At 41.5% G+C, this 19186-nt stretch overlaps 1 protein-coding gene across 1 annotated transcript; it reads left to right on the top strand.

Annotated features, from left to right (window-relative positions):
- Positions 1 to 8337: 8337 nt before the first annotated feature.
- On the top strand, positions 8338 to 18337 carry LOC120046548 (sphingolipid delta(4)-desaturase DES1-like). Its single transcript, XM_038991878.1, has 3 exons — positions 8338 to 8573; positions 13568 to 14310; positions 16003 to 18337. The coding sequence occupies exons 1-3, from the start codon at positions 8492 to 8494 to the stop codon at positions 16147 to 16149; spliced, it is 972 nt and encodes a 323-aa protein (XP_038847806.1). The 5' UTR covers positions 8338 to 8491; the 3' UTR covers positions 16150 to 18337.
- The last annotated feature ends 849 nt before the right edge of the window (positions 18338 to 19186 follow it).

The following is a 19186-nucleotide window of genomic DNA, read 5'->3' as shown; positions in this document are numbered from 1 at the left end:
GTTTCATCAATACAAAAGACTGCATGAAAGGAGATGTCTGTCCTGCTGTGGGTATGATTGAGGAACAATTTCACAAAACTTGAAATGCCTTGGCTGATTATGTATTTATTGTTTAACAGATTAGCTTTCATAATACATACTTTGTCTGTATTAGAATGCCAATGTTTAACCTTTTTACTGTAGCTGATAAGTGGATTGTTTCAAGAGGACACGGTCTTCTGCACTTTGCTATTTTAAACTCTGCTGTGCAACTACTATAAAGCCTGGTGTAACAGCGACATAGATTAATTTACATGCCAGAGCAAGTTCCTGTTACAGAATTCGAAGGAATTTACATTGCGATAAGAAACGATGCTGTATGTTGGTTTAGCAACCCTGTAGGTATTTGCTTACCGGTATCTTAATTATATTTGTATCACATGTATCCTCAGTTTGTTTTTGGATAAAACAGGAAATGTTGCTTCCACACTGCAAAAGTGAGTCCTTCGATGGCAGACTGGATTACATCCGGAAGAAGAACATGATCATTAAGAACAGCAGCTAGCCACTGCAGTGCATATATTTGTTTTTATGTTCACTTACAGTGGGGAGAACAAGTATTTGATACACTGCCGATTTTGCAGGTTTTCCTACTTACAAAGCATGTAGAGGTCTGTCATTTTTATCATAGGTACACTTCAACTGTGAGAGATGGAATCTAAAACAAAAATCCAGAATCACATTGTATGATTTTTAAGTAATTAATTTGCATTTTATTGCATGACATAAGTATTTGATACATCAGAAAAGCAGAACTTAATATTTGGTACAGAAACCTTTGTTTGCAATTTTTGCAAAAAAATACAGAGATCATACGTTTCCTGTAGTTCTTGACCAGGTTTGCACACACTGCAGCAGGGATTTTGGCCCAGTCCTCCATACAGACCTTCTCCAGATCCTTCAGGTTTCGGGGCTGTCGCTGGGCAATACGGACTTTCAGCTCCCTCCAAAGATTTTCTATTGGGTTCAGGTCTGGAGACTGGCTAGGTCACTCCAGGACCTTCAGATGCTTCTTACGGAGCCACTCCTTAGTTGCCCTGGTTGTGTGTTTCGGGTCGTTGTCATGCTGGAAGACCCAGCCACGACCCATCTTCAATGCTCTTACTGAGGGAAGGAGGTTGTTGGCCAAGATCTCGCGATACATGGCCCCATCCATCCTCCCCTCAATATGGTGCAGTTGTCCTGTCCCCTTTGCAGAAAAGCATCCCCAAAGAATGATGTTTCCACCTCCATGCTTCACGGTTGGGATGGTGTTCTTGGGGTTGTACTCATCCTTCTTCTTCCTCCAAACACGGCGAGTGGAGTTTAGACCAAAAAGCTCTATTTTTGTCTCATCAGACCACATGACCTTCTCCCATTCCTCCTCTGGATCATCCAGATGGTCATTGGCAAACTTCAGACGGGCCTGGACATGCGCTGGCTTGAGCAGGGGGACCTTGTGTGCGCTGCAGGATTTTAATCCATGACGGCGTAGTGTGTTACTAATGGTTTTCTTTGAGACTGTGGTCCCAGCTCTCTTCAGGTCATTGACCAGGTCCTGCCATGTAGTTCTTACTGGTAGTAGGTGATCAAATAATTATGTCATGCAATAAAATGCTAATTAATTACTTAAAAATCATACAATGTGATTTTCTGGATTTTTGTTTTAGATTCCGTCTCTCACAGTGGAAGTGTACCTATGATAAATTACAGACCTCTACATGCAATGTAAGTAGGAAAACCTGCAAAATCGGCAGTGTATCAAATACTTGTTCTCCCCACTCCCCATGCTGTGAGCATTTTGTGAATTCATCATTCTGTATTTACTTGCGCTAGGTTTAAACATTTGTATGGACCACTATTCAATTGTTGTAATAAAAAATAAAATGCTATTGCCACCATTTTAGCATACTTTAAATGTTCAATGCAGCCTACAAAATATATATTTATGATTTCTGGCTAACAAAGTACCTTACTGTGATTGTTTTCAATTAAAATGCCCAAAAAATCGCTTCTTGGCAACGTGCTATTTCTCAAGCAAATAATTTAGCTAGGACTGTCTGAGTGAGGGGAAATTTGCTGTTAAAGACCGCAATAGTAATGACACTAACTTCGTTGGACAAAGCCAATGGGGAAATTAATGAAGTTTTTGTATGGTTTTTGGCTGAACGGTAAAAATAAAGTCTGTAGTAAACAGGCTTAGATCTTATACATTTGTTCTGAGATAATCATCAGCTAACATCACTTGTGAATTTTGAAGCATTTATGTAGTCAGAAAATTACAAAAATGCTTCATAATTAATAAAGGTCATGTTAACTGACTGATTTTATAACAATCTATAAGATCTAAGCCTGTTTTAACCTCAGACCTTATTTTTCCAATAGAAATGGCTGAACGAACCAGAGGTAAGTAATTTCTGTTTATTAGGACTACAAACTGGCGAGGTCTATTGGCAGAGGTTTGGAACTTAAAATCAAATCAAAGTTATTGATTTCGTACACAGTTTGGCGGGTGTTATAAACAGCTGCAGGAAAATGCTTATGTTACTAGCTCCTAACAATGCAGTAAAATGTCAAACAAGAAATCAAGAACGGCAAGACTAATCTGATTATCAACCCAAATAGCATTGTAGCAGTAATCAAATGCAATCTATACGTATTAGAGTGAGCCATGTCAAGAATAAATATGCAGTGTGTATAAACAGTGTAACTAAAATACAATGTACAGTAGTAGAAATATTATGAGCTACATTAGGGATACAGTATTTAAATACACATTGTGAAACGGGAAGTGATCATTGGTTAAATGTCTCTATAGCATGGGACAGCAGTGTTGGTTGTGTGTGTGTGTTCGTTAGTGTGAGGTGTGTGTGTGATAGCTTGTGTGTATGTTTGAGTGAGTGAGTGTTCATCACCTGGTACATGGCTAGTGATGGCTGTTCAACCGTCTGATGGCCTGGTAATAGAAGCAGCTGTTTAGTCTCGGTCTTGGCACTGATGCACCTGTACTGACTCCATCTGTCGGACAGTAGCCAAGTGAAAAGTCCGTGGCTCGGATGACTGAGGTCCTTAATGATCTTCATGGCCTTCCTTTGACACCAGGTGCTGTAGGAACTTGAAGCTTCTGACCCTATCCACTGTGGCCCTGTCAATGAGGAAGGGGGCATGCTCTCTTCTGTCTCCTGTAGTCCACGATAAGCTCCTTTGTTTTGTTGACATTGAGGGAGAGGTTATTTTCCTGGCACCATGTTGCCAGGGGTCTAACCTCCTCACTGTAGGCTGTCTCGTCGTTGTTAGTAATCAGGCCTACCACTAGCACTCAGATCCACAAAGTTCTACAGCTGCACCATCAACAGCATCTTGACTGGCTGCATCACAACTTGGTATAGAAAATGTACCGCCCTCGACCGCAAAGCGCTACAGAAGGTGGTGTGTACAGCCCAGTCACTGGAGCCAAGCTCCCAGCCATCCAGGACCTCAATATCAGGCGGTGACAGAGAAAGACTCCAGCCACCCAAGCCATAGACTGTTCCGTCCGGCAAAAACGGTACCAGAGCATCGGCTTTTGGAACAAAAGGCTCCAAGACAGCTTCTACCCACAAGAAATAAGATGGCTAAATAGCCATAAGATTCCAAATAGGTAATTAAATGGACTATCTGCACTGACCCTATCTTGCACTGACACGATGCACACTCACAAGACTATATAGGGTCAGTGCTCATACCCCTTAACTTATTCCACATTTTGTTGTGTTACAGCCTGAATTCAAAATTGATTAAATATATATTTTTCTCACCCATCACCCATACCTATTGTTCACCTAATACCTTTTTTTGCACTATTGGTTAGAGCCTGTAAGTAAGCATTTCACTGTAAGGTCTACACCTGTTGTATTCGGCGCACGTGACAAATAAACTTTGATTTGATTTGATCTACACACAATACCCCTTAATGACAAAGTGAAAACATGTTTCTAGAAATTTTAGCAAATATATTGAAAAGGAAATACAGAAATATTGCATTTACCGAGTTGCGCAGCGGTTTAAGAAACTGCATCTCAGTGAAAGAGGTGTCACTACAGTCCCTGGTTCGAATCCAGGCTGTATCACATCCGACAGCAATTGGGAGTCCCATAGGGCAGCGCACAATTGGCCCAGCATCGTCTGGGTTTGGCCGGGATAGGCCGTCATTGTAAATAAGAATTTGTTCTGAACTGACTTGCCTAGTTAAATAAAGGTTAAATAAATAAAAATTACCAATGTACATTGACCCCTGAGTCAATACTTTGTAGAAGCACCTCTGTCAGCAATTACAGCTGTGAGTTTTTCTAGGTACGTCTAAGCGTTTTCCATACCTGGATTGTGCAACATTAGCCCATTAGTCTTTTCAAAATTCTTCAAGATCTGTCAAATTGGTTGTTGATCATTGCTAGACAAACATTTTCAGGTCTTACCATAGATGTTCAAGTATATTTAAGTCAAAACTGTAACTCGGCCACTCACTGTCTTCTTGGTAAGCATCTCCAGTGTAGATTTGGCCTTGTGTTTTAGGTTATTGTTCTGCTGAAAGATTAATTCATCTCCCACTGTCTTGCCATATTTTTTGCAGTACTACTTTAGTGCCTTGTTGCAAACAGGATGCATGTTTTGGAATATTTTATTCTGTACAGGGTTCCTTCTTTTCACTCTTTAATTTGGTTAGTATTGTGGAGTAACTACCTTGTTGATCCACCCTCAGTTTTACCCTATCACAGCCATTAAACTCTGTAATTTTTTAAAAGTCACCATTGGCCTCATGGTGAAATCCCTGAGCAGTTTCCTTCAAATCGACAACTGAGTTAGGAATGACGCCTGTATATTTGTAGTGACAAAGTGTAATTAATAACTTCACCATGCTCAAATGAATATGGAATGTCTGCATATTTATTTTTTATCCATCTACCAATCAGTGCTCTTCTTTGCGAGGCATTGGAAAACCTCCATGGTCTTTGTGGTTGAATCTGTGTTTGAAATTCACTGCTCGACTGAGGTCCATTACAGATAATTGTATATGTGTGGTACAGAGGTGAGGTAGTTATTCAAAAATCCTGTTAAACACTAGTTTTGCACACAGTGAGTCCATGCAACTTATTGTGACTTGTTAAGCAAATGTTTTGAACTTATTTAGGCTTTCCATAACAAAGGAGTTGAATACTTATTGACTCAAGACATTTCAGCTTTTCATTTTTTATTCATTTGTAAAAACATAATTCCACTTGGACATTGTGCGTAGGCCATTGACATCGATAAGGGATCATATCTTTCATCAGTCTGTCATGGAAAGAGCAGGTGTTTTTCATGTTTTGTATACTCAGTGTATACACACACATACATATATTTAAACTCGGCAAGAAAAAAAACGTCCCTTTTTCAGGACCTTGTCTTAAAAAGATAATTTGTAAAAATCCAAATAACTTCACAGATCTTCGTTGTAAAGGGTTTAAACACTGTTTCCCATGCTTGTTCAATGAACCATAAACAATTAATGAACATGCACCTGTGGAACGGTCGTTAAGACACTAACAGCTTACAGACGGTAGGCAATTAAGGTCACAGTTATGAAAACTTAGGACACTAAAGAGGCCTTTCTACTGACTCTGAAAAACACCAAAAGAAAGATGCCCAGGGTCCTTGCTCATCTGCGTGAACGTGCCTTAGCCATGCTGCAAGGAGGCATGAGGACTGCAGATGTGGCCAGGGCAATAAATTGCAATGTCCGTACTGTGAGACGCCTAAGACAGCGCTACAGGGAGACAGGACGGACAGCTGATCGTCCTCGAAGTGGCAGACCACGTGTAACAACACCTGCACAGGATCGGTACATCTGAACATCACACCTGCTGGACAGGTACAGGAAGGCAACAACAACTGCCTGAGTTTCACCAGGAACGCACAATCCCTCCATCAGTGCTCAGACTGTCCGCAATAGGCTGAGAGAAGCTGGACTGAGGGCTTGTAGGCCTGTTGTAACATCACCAGCAACAACGTCGGCTGTGGGCACAAACCCACCGTTGCTGGACCAGACAGGACTGGCAAAAAGTGCTCTTCACTGACGAGTCGCGGTTTTGTCTCACCAGGGGTGATAGTCGGATTTGCGTTTATCGTTGAAGGAATGAGCGTTACACCAAGGCCAGTGCTCTGGAGCGGGATCGATTTGGAGGTGGAGGGTCCGTCATGGTCTGGGGCAGTGTGTCACAGCATCATCGGACTGAGCTTGTTGTCATTGCAGGCAATCTCAATGCTGTGCGTTACAGGGAAGACATTCTCCTCCCTCATGTAGTACCCTTCCTGCAGGCTCATCCTGACATGACCCTCCAGCATGACAATGCCACCAGCCATACTGCTCATTCTGTGCGTGATTTCCTGCAAGACATCTTATAACTCTTCTGCAGTAACATCTCGTACACCAAGATACTTCTCTGCAGCTGCCACCTCCACTCATTAAAATTAAAAACCCACTACACCATTCCACTACTTTGACCCTATCTGCTCCTGCACCATGCCAACGGCCTGGGAGGGCGGAACACCACCCCTCGACACACCCTGTGACTCTCCTGAAGTCAAGTCTCGTATACCCAAATACTTCTATGCAGCTGCCATCATAACATCTATTTTCTGAGATGTATGTTCCATTTCTGTGGTAGTTGATAACCATTGCTATGAAAGCTTAGAAGCCAACCTTACTGAAGCATAATTCACTCGTTGGCCTATCCCTCTGTGCTGGCACAAATCTACTACTCATTGGGATCATCTCAGGATCCCTCATGCTTGAACCATCCTCTACTTTCTTCACTGACTCGGCATACGACACCTTCTGCACTACTCTGACCACTTCAACCTGCCTCTCTCACACCGGACACTTCTGATCCCGCAATTGCACCCTTCTTCTTCTTCTATGATATCATCACTCTTCCTCCCTTCAAATTTTCTTTAATATCTACTGTGGACATAGATATTGGGACCCCAGTGATGACTCCCCTCAATCTAGTGTAAGCACCAGGGACATGGCTTTTAATCTTCTTCCCATTAAGCTTTTCCATTTTCAGAATCTTCTCTTGCTGAGCCTGGCTACTACAACATATGAGCAATCTACCATTTCCAATGAACCAAGCTAATTTGACTTCATCTACCTCTTTCTCTACAGCGTTGGTTAGTCGGATAGGGTGTAAATGAGGCCCTGTGGACTCAAATACAATCACCACTTTCTACTCCAACACATTATTACTCTTGCTTCCTACATTGGCCCTCTTTATGCTTTCTTTACTAGACGCTCCATTGCTTTCTGTATTATGATCTCTCTTCTTCCTCCTATGTCTTTCCACTCCTGACCATTCCAGTCCTTGCCCCTCATCCTCCCATACCATCAGAACTGACACATATTATTCACATTACAGCACAGCTTTTGCTTCACCAACTTTTTCTGAATTTCCTCGATTTCATCCGCACTACTCGCCGCAACTTTCCGACTCTCCAATTAAACAACCTTCCCCCGGTCCTCTTACATTTACATTTTAGTCATTCAGCAGACGCTCTTATCCAGAGCGACTTACAGTAGAGTGCATACATTTTATTACATTTTTTACATACTGAGACAAGGATATCCCTACCGGCCAAACCCTCCCTAACCCGGACGACGCTATGCCAATTGTGCGTCGCCCCACGGACCTCCCGGTTGCGGCCGGCTGCGACAGAGCCTGGGCGCGAACCCAGCCCAGCCTGGGCGCGAACCCAGAGACTCTGGTGGCGCAGCTAGCACTGTGATGCAGTGCCCTAGACCACTGCGCCACCCGGGAGGCGGGAGGCTCTTCTCCACCCGTCTCTCAAAGGCGACCCAATTGCACCCTTCTCAAGTTGGAGGCGTGTAAACTGAATTTTTTATTGAAAGAAAGAAAAAGTGGGCAGGCAAGCAAGTCCCAGCCCTCAATCAAATAGCCTAAATGACCAGAAACCGTGCACTGCGCTGTATGATGTAGAGGGAGAGATTGTGTGAAAGGGTTAGGAGGCTGGACAGGGTTGGGGTAGGAAGTGTTGTCTAGGGCTCTATTTTGCCTTCTTAGAGGAACAGGACTAATGAAGAGAATTGAATGTAGGTAGGCCGTGACTGGCCTTACACTCCAGTACAGTAGGTGGCGGTGTATGCATCTTAAAAGTTGGATGCGATCCGCCAAACCACTCTCAAAGAAGAAGAACGGCGCACTGCGTGATCTGCATTCGGAGTCTTTTCAGTGAGTCATTCACAGATGCGATTCGGTTCCCGACGTTCACCAAAAAGAGCCGTTCGTTCACGAACGACCAATCGTCATTACTGCGCAGTCCCACAGGGCCGGAGAGGGTGGTGTGAGTCCGTTAGGTAACCAGGGAGTCAATTTGACACTTTTAGTAAAGCAAATGTTTTGAGACGTTCGTTTTCTGTTAATTACACCAACAAAAAGATATGGGCAACCGTGTCGCTCGTGAGGATTACGAATGGGTTTATACAGATCAGCCACATGCCGACAGGAGGAAAGAAATTTTGGGTGAGCAATCCCCACACCCCAGTAACGTTAGAAGCTAACATTAGCTTGTGTATTTTTTTAAACAACTAGACCTGATATCTAACTTGCTAATGTAGAAACCACATGTTGTTCGCTTAGCAAGCTCATGAATCAATCATTTAGCTCATGTTTATCTTGTCTTGCATCACAGCTAGCTGGCTGCTAACTACAAGTAACTAACGGCAACCCTCTTCTTCTTCTGTGTGGTACGGTATGCTAGCTATGTAGCTAGCAGTGGGTCATTGCAGCCACGGATTCATGGTTAGTTAATTAGCTAGCGTTAGTACATTGGCTAGTTACTTACATTGTTAGCCAGACAGGGAGAGGGGTGTTAGCTAGCAGCTGATCTAGTTTCAACAATAACTGTTGCTAACATTTTTCGTCGTCTAACGTTAGCTAGCCAGGCCAATTATTCGGTGTAAAGATTTCTGTGTACGGGTGTGGTTTTGCTAAATATTGCCTAGTTAGCCATTTCTCCAATTAAGCACAAACTGGAAACCGTTACAACTAAGTCCCTGCCATGACCCGGGCCCTAGACTCACTGACTGCGCCACTCCCTGAAAGTGAACAGTTAACTAGTCAGCATGTAACGTTAAGCTATTTGGAGATTACACGATGGTAAAGATTCAGGAGAAAAATACCGTTGGCGTAAGCTGGTAAATGATAAAATCATGAAGCTAGTTACAAATAATGATATGTATTATTGTTTGCCAACTCGCCCATTGAACATTGTCATGGGATTGGAGTGACACAACTGTAACTGAGAACAAAGGGGCGGGGGCAGCACGTACAATTACAAAAGTACTGTAGCTAGAGGTAAGCCAGAGGCACTGGCACAGCTGATCTCTAGGGCTAGTGTGGCAGCCAAAGCCTTGTGGGTGTGGTACCTGTAGTCCCTTGGCCATAATTACTGTGGCCTTCTTTTGAGGCGAAGAGGACACCTGTAATGAGCAGTAGGTGGTCTTCTGTATGCATGATCTTGTCATGGATGATTGGGGTTGAGTGAGCTTTCTGAGGGTCCAATGTTGATATAGTCCCAACATGTTTTGCATGTCAGCAATCACGTTTTCAATAACTTTAGAAATACAAAAATACAGTATTTCATACTGGCTATATTTCATATGATGCTAAGTGCATTATACCAGCAGTATTACTGTATTTTGAAACTTGATTGCTAACTTGTAAAACATCCCTTTGTGCTGAGTTCGGGCTCTGTTGATGTCATAAAGAACTCATTGAAAAAGTTAACATATCCTGTCTGAATAATTCATTGTATGCCCTGGGAGTACAGCAGCACCAGGAGGCACAGAGGGACACTGATAGTTTCTATCATAGAAACAGGGTGGCTACGGGCTAGTATTTCAGTCTGGTGATCGCTTTTAACTTTTTATCTCAGTGTAGTTTACTGTAGGACAGCCCATGTAAGGTATTTAGACCCTTTCTGAGCTCATCACATTGAATCAAGCATGTAAAGGCTTATGTTAATCACATGATCAGTGATCACACATGCCTCAGGCCTCTCCCACCACACAGCCCCTTGACTCAACACAGAACAATGTAGCCTACACAGGAAGTGGCATTTCTTTGCATGGACTTGTCCCCTAGATTAACTGCAATCATCATGGCCTCTCTAAGTAGCCTATTAAACAAAACAAAAAAACATAAGTACTCTTGAAATATGAATAAAAACACAGATTTAAAAAAATAACTATTTACAACTTTATTTCTAGATTTTCAGATATAACAACAAAAACAGTACAACCCCCAACCCCTCATTCTTCCACTCCCACCCTCCACCCACCAACCAAGGCATCTATAAAAGTAAATTAAATAGGAAAGAAACTAAAAGTAATAGAAACAAAAACAATGGGGGGAGGACAAGTTCTGATTGTGCTGGTTCTTATCAGCACAAATGGCCACTAGAACAGCTTACCAAAATATGCAAGTTACACTAAGTAAAAGACAGGCTCTCAACGTATTGTATTAATGGGGACTAGGTTAAGTCTAACTTTTGTCGGGAACAGTATGGTTTCTTAATAGTGAAAATTAAACTGTGCTTCCTGGCACTGGTAAAAATGGCCCTAACGAGATGGGGCGTGCATGTTGCTTTTGTCCATCCACACCAGACGTGATAAGGACACAGGTTGAAATATCAAAACGAACTCTGAAACAACTGTATTCATTTGCAGACAGGTCGAAACGCATGAAGCATTCATGGCCATTTAGCTAGGTAGCTTACTGTTGCTAGCTAATTTGTCCTTGGATATAAACATTGGGGTGGTATTTGACCTGAAATGGACAAGGTCCTTTTTTCTGTATATTTTTTTAATTTTCAGTCACACACAATTGTGTGTTCTCTACTCCAGTAATTAATCCACAGATAAAAGGGGAATCTTACTTAGTTTCTAGTATCTCTCCTTCAGTCTTCTTCTGTGGACTTCATATGGCGATTGGCAACCAACTTTAAGGTGCATTACCACCACCAACTGGACTGGCGTGTGGACCTCAGTTCATCTTTCAAACACCCATGTGGGTATATGCTCCTAAAAACCAATGAGGAGATGGGAGAGACGGGACTTGCAGTGCATCAAGCATCAAAAATAGAACCAAATTCTATTTTAGCGCCTGGCTACGCAGACGCTCGTTGACGTGTGCAAGTAGTTTGGATGAAATGATTGAATGCATTGGATGCATGTCTACATTTATTTTGCAACGCTCGCACGCAACGCGGGCGACGGGTCAGCAAGTAAGGTAAATATTTTGAAAACCATTATGCAAAGGTGGCGCTGTTATGTTTTGGAGACTTCTCTGAATTCTAAGATTTCTCACAGATTCTCTTATCCCAGAGAAATTGTAAGTTCCCAGAAGTGGTAAAGCTGACCTTTAGAATAATTAGTCCAGACATCACACCAAAATCAAATTATTAATTTGATCACTCCACAAAGTGATAAGTGAAATTAGACAGGATCACTGGAATATTGTCAGCTAGCCAGCCCACCTCCTTCCACCTGAGTTTATCCTGTCTCTGTCAGCCTTTATCATCCTTATCATTCAGTACTACTGAGGAAACCAACCAAAGTGTGTTACCCTGTGATGGGACACTGCCCAGAAATCCAACAATGTTACTTAAATTGTTGAGTAGGATTTGGTTATAACTAGGGCTGGGAATTGCCAGGGACCTCACGATATGATATTAGCACTATACTTAGGAGCCGATACGATATGTATTGCAATTCTCATGATTCTATATGTATTGCAGTTCGATACTGTGATTTTTATTGCAATTTGATGTTCCAAACATATTGCTCACCATATGTCTGTCTTTTGCTGATGGACACACGAGAGCCTTGAGAAAACAAGTTTTGATCAGTCATGGAAATAAGTGCTGAAAAGAAATGATGTCCCTATTTAAAAAGATGGAAAAGAAGCTATGAAGGAAAAGTTTTGGTGCAGGTACAACCTGTCAAAACGATACGATATATATCGTGAAAAATAATATCCCAATGTGTAACTGTCAAGTTTTTCTCCCCATCACTAGTTATATCATTGCCTTGATAAACACCACCATCCCCCATTGTTACGAAGTTGAAAGTTCATTAATCAAGAAGCACTGCAGTGAGTAGGCTGAACAGTCCATCCACACAAGTCCTGTCTGTCCACACATCCATTATAAAGTAACACAGTAAACTCAAGGTCAGTATGGCCCGTCTTTCACTTTGTAGTTTATAGCCTAGTTAAATAAATCCATGTGATAATGTAGGCTAGGCCAACACATACACACAAAATAATCTTACCTTTTGTCCACAGTAGTAGGCGCTACCAACACTTAAATAAAAAAATTAAACAAAAAAACATTTAAAGTAGACTACTACAAGCTGGTGATGTTGTTTAGGTCCCAGAAATTGTGGTTGGATTAGGAAGTATCACCATATGCATCATTAGAATGACTTCTCCCTACCTGCTGAAAAGGTTTCCCTATTTCCCTTTGTACATAACTCACATGTATGTGTTTTTGTCCAAAACTTTTCAAACTGGTGTTTATGGAGAGTTCTTCAAGTTCTACATTTCACCCATTCTCCATCAGCTGTGAAATCAAGGCAATAAGGATAAGTCAGTTTCTGTTTGGTGTTGCTTCCCTTTACCTGTTATGTGGTGTAAACTACTAGGCCTGCATCTAAAACCCTCTGCCCTCTGTAACCACCCATGTCCAAGTCTTGACCTCCTGTATAGTTTGTTCTCATGAACATTAAATGTATTTCAGGTCTTTTTTTTTTTTTTTTTGTGGGGTGGACCGCTCACCCAACAGTTTGGTAACCACTGCTGTAGTAATCCATACCCTCAGTGCTTTGCTTTTGTCAATCATCGTCTGGGCCATAGTTGTTGTAGGCCTAATCTGAAACCACCCTTTGTGCACATTAGGTTACTTTTTAGTCAGGAGTGATAAGATTAATTCTCAATGACATGACTTCATTGTCACAAAATGTAAGTTGTGACTCGCAGACTGCTTTATTTGCAAGTGGAGGGTGGATTTGGTAACCTTGTTTGCATTGCCCTTATTCTTTGAAAGTACTTGTATCATTGTGGTCTCATATCCTGGTGTGGCTGCTAGCCAAATAAGATACTGGTATAATTGGTGTATTTTTGAATTGCATTTGCCAGACTGTTCCTGCAGGCACCTTTTATAAATTGTGTTTTGTAGTTGACAGTTTTGGATCTCTGGGCCTGTCCTGTCTGGGTTTTAAGGGTCCATTTGACTGAAGTAGCAAAGATGCAAAACTCCAGGGCTTGAGGTCCTGCAAACGGTTACAAAGATTACAATTTGTAGGAAATGGCTGATTGGTTTGTAGCAATTAAAGTTCTGAATTGGAATGACATTACAAGAACGGAGTTGTGTATCAGTGTTTTATGAAGTCTTGATTAGTGCTTTGCCAAATTTGAAAATGAACCAAACTTGTATTCTTTCTCTTCTCTAACAGCAAAGTACCCAGAAATAAAGACACTAATGGGGCCTGATCCCAGGCTGAAGTGGATTGTTTGCATGATGGTAATCATCCAGTTCATAGCATTCTACCTGGTCAAAGACCTAGACTGGAAATGGGTCCTGTTCTGGACTTATGCCTTTGGCAGCTGCATCAACCACTCTATGACCCTGGCCATCCATGAGATTTCCCACAACACAGCATTTGGCAACAACAGGGCCATGTGGAACCGCTGGTTCGCCATGTTTGCCAACCTGCCCATTGGGCTGCCGTATTCGGCCTCCTTTAAGCGCTACCACCTGGACCACCACCGCTACCTGGGAGGAGACGGTATAGACGTAGACATCCCATCTGATTTTGAGGGCTGGTTCTTCTGCACACGCTTCCGCAAATTTGTCTGGATCATCCTCCAGCCTCTGTTCTACGCCATCCGCCCTCTCTGCATCAACCCCAAGCCCATCACCGGCCTGGAGCTGGCCAACGTGGCCGTGCAGCTGTCCTTCAATGTGGCCCTCTACTGGCTGTGTGGAGCCAAGCCTGTGGTCTACATGATGGCGGGCTCCTTGCTGGGAATGGGCCTGCACCCCATCTCTGGACACTTTATCGCCGAGCACTACATGTTTCTCAAGGGCCATGAGACCTACTCCTACTATGGCTCCCTCAACCTGCTCACCTTCAATGTGGGCTACCACAACGAGCACCACGACTTCCCCAGCATCCCAGGACGTAGGCTACCTATGGTATGGATGTTGAAAACAACATTGGGGGGTGACTGTATGGAAAGGGAAGAGGAACCAATGTAGCATTGTAACTGTTGTCATCCAGTAAACATATATAAATGTAGAAAAGATAATTGACCTATATATTTTAAATAATATAATCTTTGACAATCACCAAAATAAAAGCTAGACAGTCAGGGAGAATTAAAAATTTCAAAAACAATTTAGCAGTATTGATTTTGTTATGTTTCAGCAAAAGAACACAGCATTAGCCATGGCAAAATGCATTGAATTGTAGGAAATTAGCTATAAAACTGCAACATTTTCTCTCGGCTCCAAGGAGAAATTAGTATAATTGCAGGAAATTTGTCTAAAAATCCCAGTTTCTCAACACTGCCAAGATGGGGGGCCTCTAAACCTTTCTCTAAAATTAAACTGCCGACTGGCTGACAGTGCCCATTGCCACGCCTACCACCTAAGCCCCTTTTTGATTCAGAAAAAAACCCTGCTAATGAAATGCTAATAATTATCTTTATTTACTTACTATTTGCATTTGCTTGCTTATCGCGATGAAACAGGATAATTAATACAACACGAGGGTAATACTTAAAAAAATTTTTTTTAGATACAACCATATTCCTCCAAATATGTTTAGGCAGACTGTGTCCGGGCTCATTCATAAGAAAAGCATTTGACTCCCTCAGACACAGGAAGACTTTGACCGTAAGCTCTATTTCGCAGAACATTCTGTGTTTGGAGACGTAAATGATTTAAAGGATGATACACCGTTGTGCAAAGAATGTCTACATGTTGGTTTATGGGGAAAGGTGTTGCATCATGAGTATTATATGATTCAGGACTGCTGCGATTTCGCTTTATCTGTTGTAGTGCACCTGATTGGTACAGAGAGGTGAAAGGGGAATCTCAGATATGTCACATGGGGTAAAAACCTGAAGATTCCGGTTAGAACTTCCACTCAACACCTAATATTAGGGCCGGGACGATACTAGTATTGCGGCGCTCGTTCGTGTCAAGGAAACTTTTTTAGGAAAGTCGTAATGTTGGAAACAAACATCATTATGTTGCGTTTATAGATTTAAAAGCTTTAGCATACAATATTTTACATACAGCAGGTTTTTAAATTCCCAAAAAGTTTAGCCTGCTTTGTGTTATCTTTTTTGCCATGGAAAAAATATTGCGATACTGGTATTGTCATAGCCCTACCAAATATGGTGATGAGTGGAAGTCCAGTGGCAGGCAGAGGGGGAAGATGAAGCTGGGCTAACGTTCTGCTTATTTGATCATCGATTAAACATCCAATCTCTTACAGTTTTTGGTTCCCTAAACAAGAATCTGTTATGAGTGCACTAAGTTTTGTAGAATTAACCCTCTGCCAAAGTATAAAAAAATTATATTGTTTAGAAGGAGTGCAAGGGCGAATTTAGTTAATGCACACGGGCACTTCTGAGTAGGCAGAAGTGCCTGTGTGCACTTATGGAAATATGTGTTCCCTAATGGAAATATGCAAATACATGTTAAAACATGCCAGGATCTCGCTAGCTTGTGCTTGGCTCTGCCCACCTCCTTGTTTGTTCTGACCACTGTGTATAATTGGTTCCCAATGTCAACAACGTATGTCCTATCTTGGGTTAGTTATAATAATTTTTGATTGTAGCAAACTAGACTAATGTTTTTTTCTTCCGCTAAACCTAGGTGAAGAAAATAGCATCAGAGTACTATGATGACCTGCCCCACTACACATCGTGGGTGAAGGTCCTGTATGACTTCATTATGGACGACCAGCTCAGCCCCTATTCTCGTGTGAAGAGGAGGCTGAAGGGAGATGTCAAGCAGGAATAAATCCTTCCCGCTCTCCTACTCTCGAACAAAACGACACTGACGCACCTGACACCAGCCCCAACTCGCCACCAAGACTTTTTACAGCTTTTGCATATTAATACACATTTGCACTGAATGTGAAGAGAATGTGTGGACAGGACATGTGCGACATGTATGTAAAACTTTGTTCAAAGTCAGTCCTTACAAACAAAATAATTTGTTCAACTAGAAATTACACACAATTACAGTTGTCATTTCACCTATTTCTTTGCACTTGTGGTCATTTTAGAAACTTGTAATGCGGACAATTTTTTCCAGTCAAATTTTATTCCAGAATTAATTTATATGTATAATTGACATCTTTAGATTTGGGTTTTGCACTGGTTTCTGCATGTGTTGAATATATTAGATCCTGTTTTTTATAGTTTATTATATGATCACTCCGGTTTTATTTCGTCTCTTGAAAGAGTCTGTATAGCAATATACAGTTACCCATTTCAATGCTACTGATCTGCATTTGCTGTGGATAGTTTGTTCTCTCCTCACTCAATCGTAAAATGTCCCTTTCATTCCATGTAGACGGCACTTAGCACATGACTGTGTGTGTGGACATATTGTCTTATGTTCTGAGCTTTAGTTTAGCTCATTTTGATCCAAGTGCCATTTTGTATTGTGCTTTTGCCAACACCTCAGTCCAATATCTGATCCACATAGCCTGAAGCACCAAGTTCATTTGCTCTTCTCTAAATGTCGTTTTTGATACAATGGGGAGAAAGATGGTTCATAGCAAGGTTAGGTAAGACGAGGGCCGGGATTCAATCGATCGTGGGTTGGAGACAATGCAGATTTGAATCTCAGCCAAGGTCAAACGCTGTCTTTGTTTTGTTTAGTTGAGCTTTAACGGAAAGACCAAATGCGGCCTTAAATGTGTAAATTACTGTGATGGAGAAGAATCATTCATATTTTGTCTGATAAGCTTGTATACGCTCCAAACATCAACTTTTCCGGACTTATTTTACAGGTTCCCCTTCTATAATTAATACTCAATCTTAGAAATATAATGCGTGTTAAAGCTAATTTAGATTTTAGACTAGTGAAGTCTTTTGACAATAGCTATATTGAGTTTCTTATGGAAACTCAATCGAAGGCCAAATTTATTTAAACCAAATGTCCTTTTGTTCATATACTGTATGCTTTCATATTTTTTTTACACTTTCACTTCATTCTGAAAGTCTGATTATTTCCAGTTGTGACCTTTAACATTTTTCAAAGCAGTATGCAATGCCGTAAGTAGTCTAATTTAATGTGAGAGAAAACAAAATGGCTTTCTTTAGCAGTGATTGACCTCAAGAACAGAGCAATGCCCCCTTAGTCATAAAGTCTGAAAGCCACTCAAATGTTTAACTTTAAAGTAGCTACCAATGAGGGAGTGAAACCCGATTGATGCATCACATTATATAAACCATAATGTGGATGAATATTGTCCAAAGTAGAATGGAAGCTTGCTGACAGCGGTGCTGAATCCCAAATTAACCCTTAACCCTAGACACTCCATGTAGATCTGGAATGAACCTTAGCAGTATGGTAATAGATCCATCTTGCCATCTGATTGGCTTGGAGGGAGATTTGCATTATTGAGTAGACTTAGGGCTGGATTCAATCTGTACCGCAGAACTAATATGGAAGATATATCTTTAAAGGCCATGTTCCCGCGTTGGCAGAGACTGCATTCATGGTAGACGCCTCATATGTCGGCTCAATCGTAAATTACCTTTACATATTTAACGCAGATCTTCCACTATACGGATTGAATCCACCCCCTATACTTATCTAAAATAGATGTGGCTAGGGGTTGATTTGGGATTCAATGGCTTCTAAAACAGTGTAAAGGAGCTGTTTGTTACATCTACATCTGTATTAAACACAAGCTGAACTCATGCTGGATAGCACCTCATGAGGCCATTTCACAGTTGGGCTTATTGGATTAAGGGTGAAAGAATTATATAAAGTAGTCTATCTTCTTAAATCAAGCATATTCTTTAATGTAGAATACTCCTCAGCGCTATGGGAAGGGAGGAGTCATGATTCCACCCTCATTATGTAACACATGCCTTTTGCATTATTGAGTTTTGTCTGATTGTCATCCTTTTTGCTGGGCAGCCATAAGGTCCGCAACGTTGGTAATAAAATGTTTGCATCTGAGCTCCTAGAGTGTGCGGCTCTCCTTTATTTTTAAGCCATAAGGTCCTGTCATAAGATGGAGTAGCAGGTCAGATCTATTGGGTATATAGGCTAGAGCTGTACTGGTAATTGGAGTAGGACTAACGCAATCTCCCTTTCACCTCATTTAACACCTGATTTAAGGGCCTCTTTACACTACACTACTTTGACGATGCAAACTTGGTCCAGGCGAGATACTTGTGTCGTGTAAAGAGATGGATCTAGATTCAAATCTGTCTGTAAGAGATGTCTCCCACACTTCTTACAGCGGTAGTGTGGGAGACATGTACGCTAGTGATGCCGATCCCTACGGTTATATCAGCGGGTTTAGGGTAATTAAATATTGTGTGGATGAAGGGCGGGTTGAATAAAGAGAAAACAATACCTTACATGTATCATTCTTGTACAATTTATATCCATAAGATCTATAAGGTACATTGAGGTTTTTATTTCATAATTTTAGGCTATCTGGCAGCCTAAGCTTTAGGGCTTAACTGTAAGCTTGCCAAATAGCTTTTGGGAACGGGCAGAAAAATAGATCCACAGAGGCAAAAATTGGGAGTTTAATTCAATAAGAGGAAAAATAAAGACGAGTAATGTTCGGAAAAGATTTGGTGAAGTGGTAAAAGAGGATGATAGCAGTGCCTTTTTATGTTATGTGTGATTGTAAGGCGCTATACAAATTCAAATGTCACTAGACTGGGACTTTAAATAGGCCTATGGCACGTCAAGGGAACTGTAGCCAACTGTTGAGATGGGTTAAATGGAAACTGAAATCTGGACACTGACTAGGTCTAAAACCTCTCACATAGCCATAATATTAACTCTTGCAGAATTA

The sequence above is a fragment of the Salvelinus namaycush genome, chromosome 4 (assembly GCF_016432855.1).
Source record: "Salvelinus namaycush isolate Seneca chromosome 4, SaNama_1.0, whole genome shotgun sequence".
NCBI classification, from domain to species: Eukaryota; Metazoa; Chordata; class Actinopteri; order Salmoniformes; family Salmonidae; genus Salvelinus; species Salvelinus namaycush.
This window is presented reverse-complemented; position numbering and strand designations above follow the sequence as displayed.

Excerpts from the sequence above, each read along its gene's own strand:
- LOC120046548 (XM_038991878.1), top strand. The coding sequence starts at position 8,492 with ATGGGCAACCGTGTCGCTCGTGAGGATTACGAATGGGTTTATACAGAT. Across the intron at positions 8,574-13,567 it reads CAGGAGGAAAGAAATTTTGG|CAAAGTACCCAGAAATAAAG; the intron begins GTGAGCAATCCC and ends CTTCTCTAACAG. Across the intron at positions 14,311-16,002 it reads CAGGACGTAGGCTACCTATG|GTGAAGAAAATAGCATCAGA; the intron begins GTATGGATGTTG and ends CGCTAAACCTAG.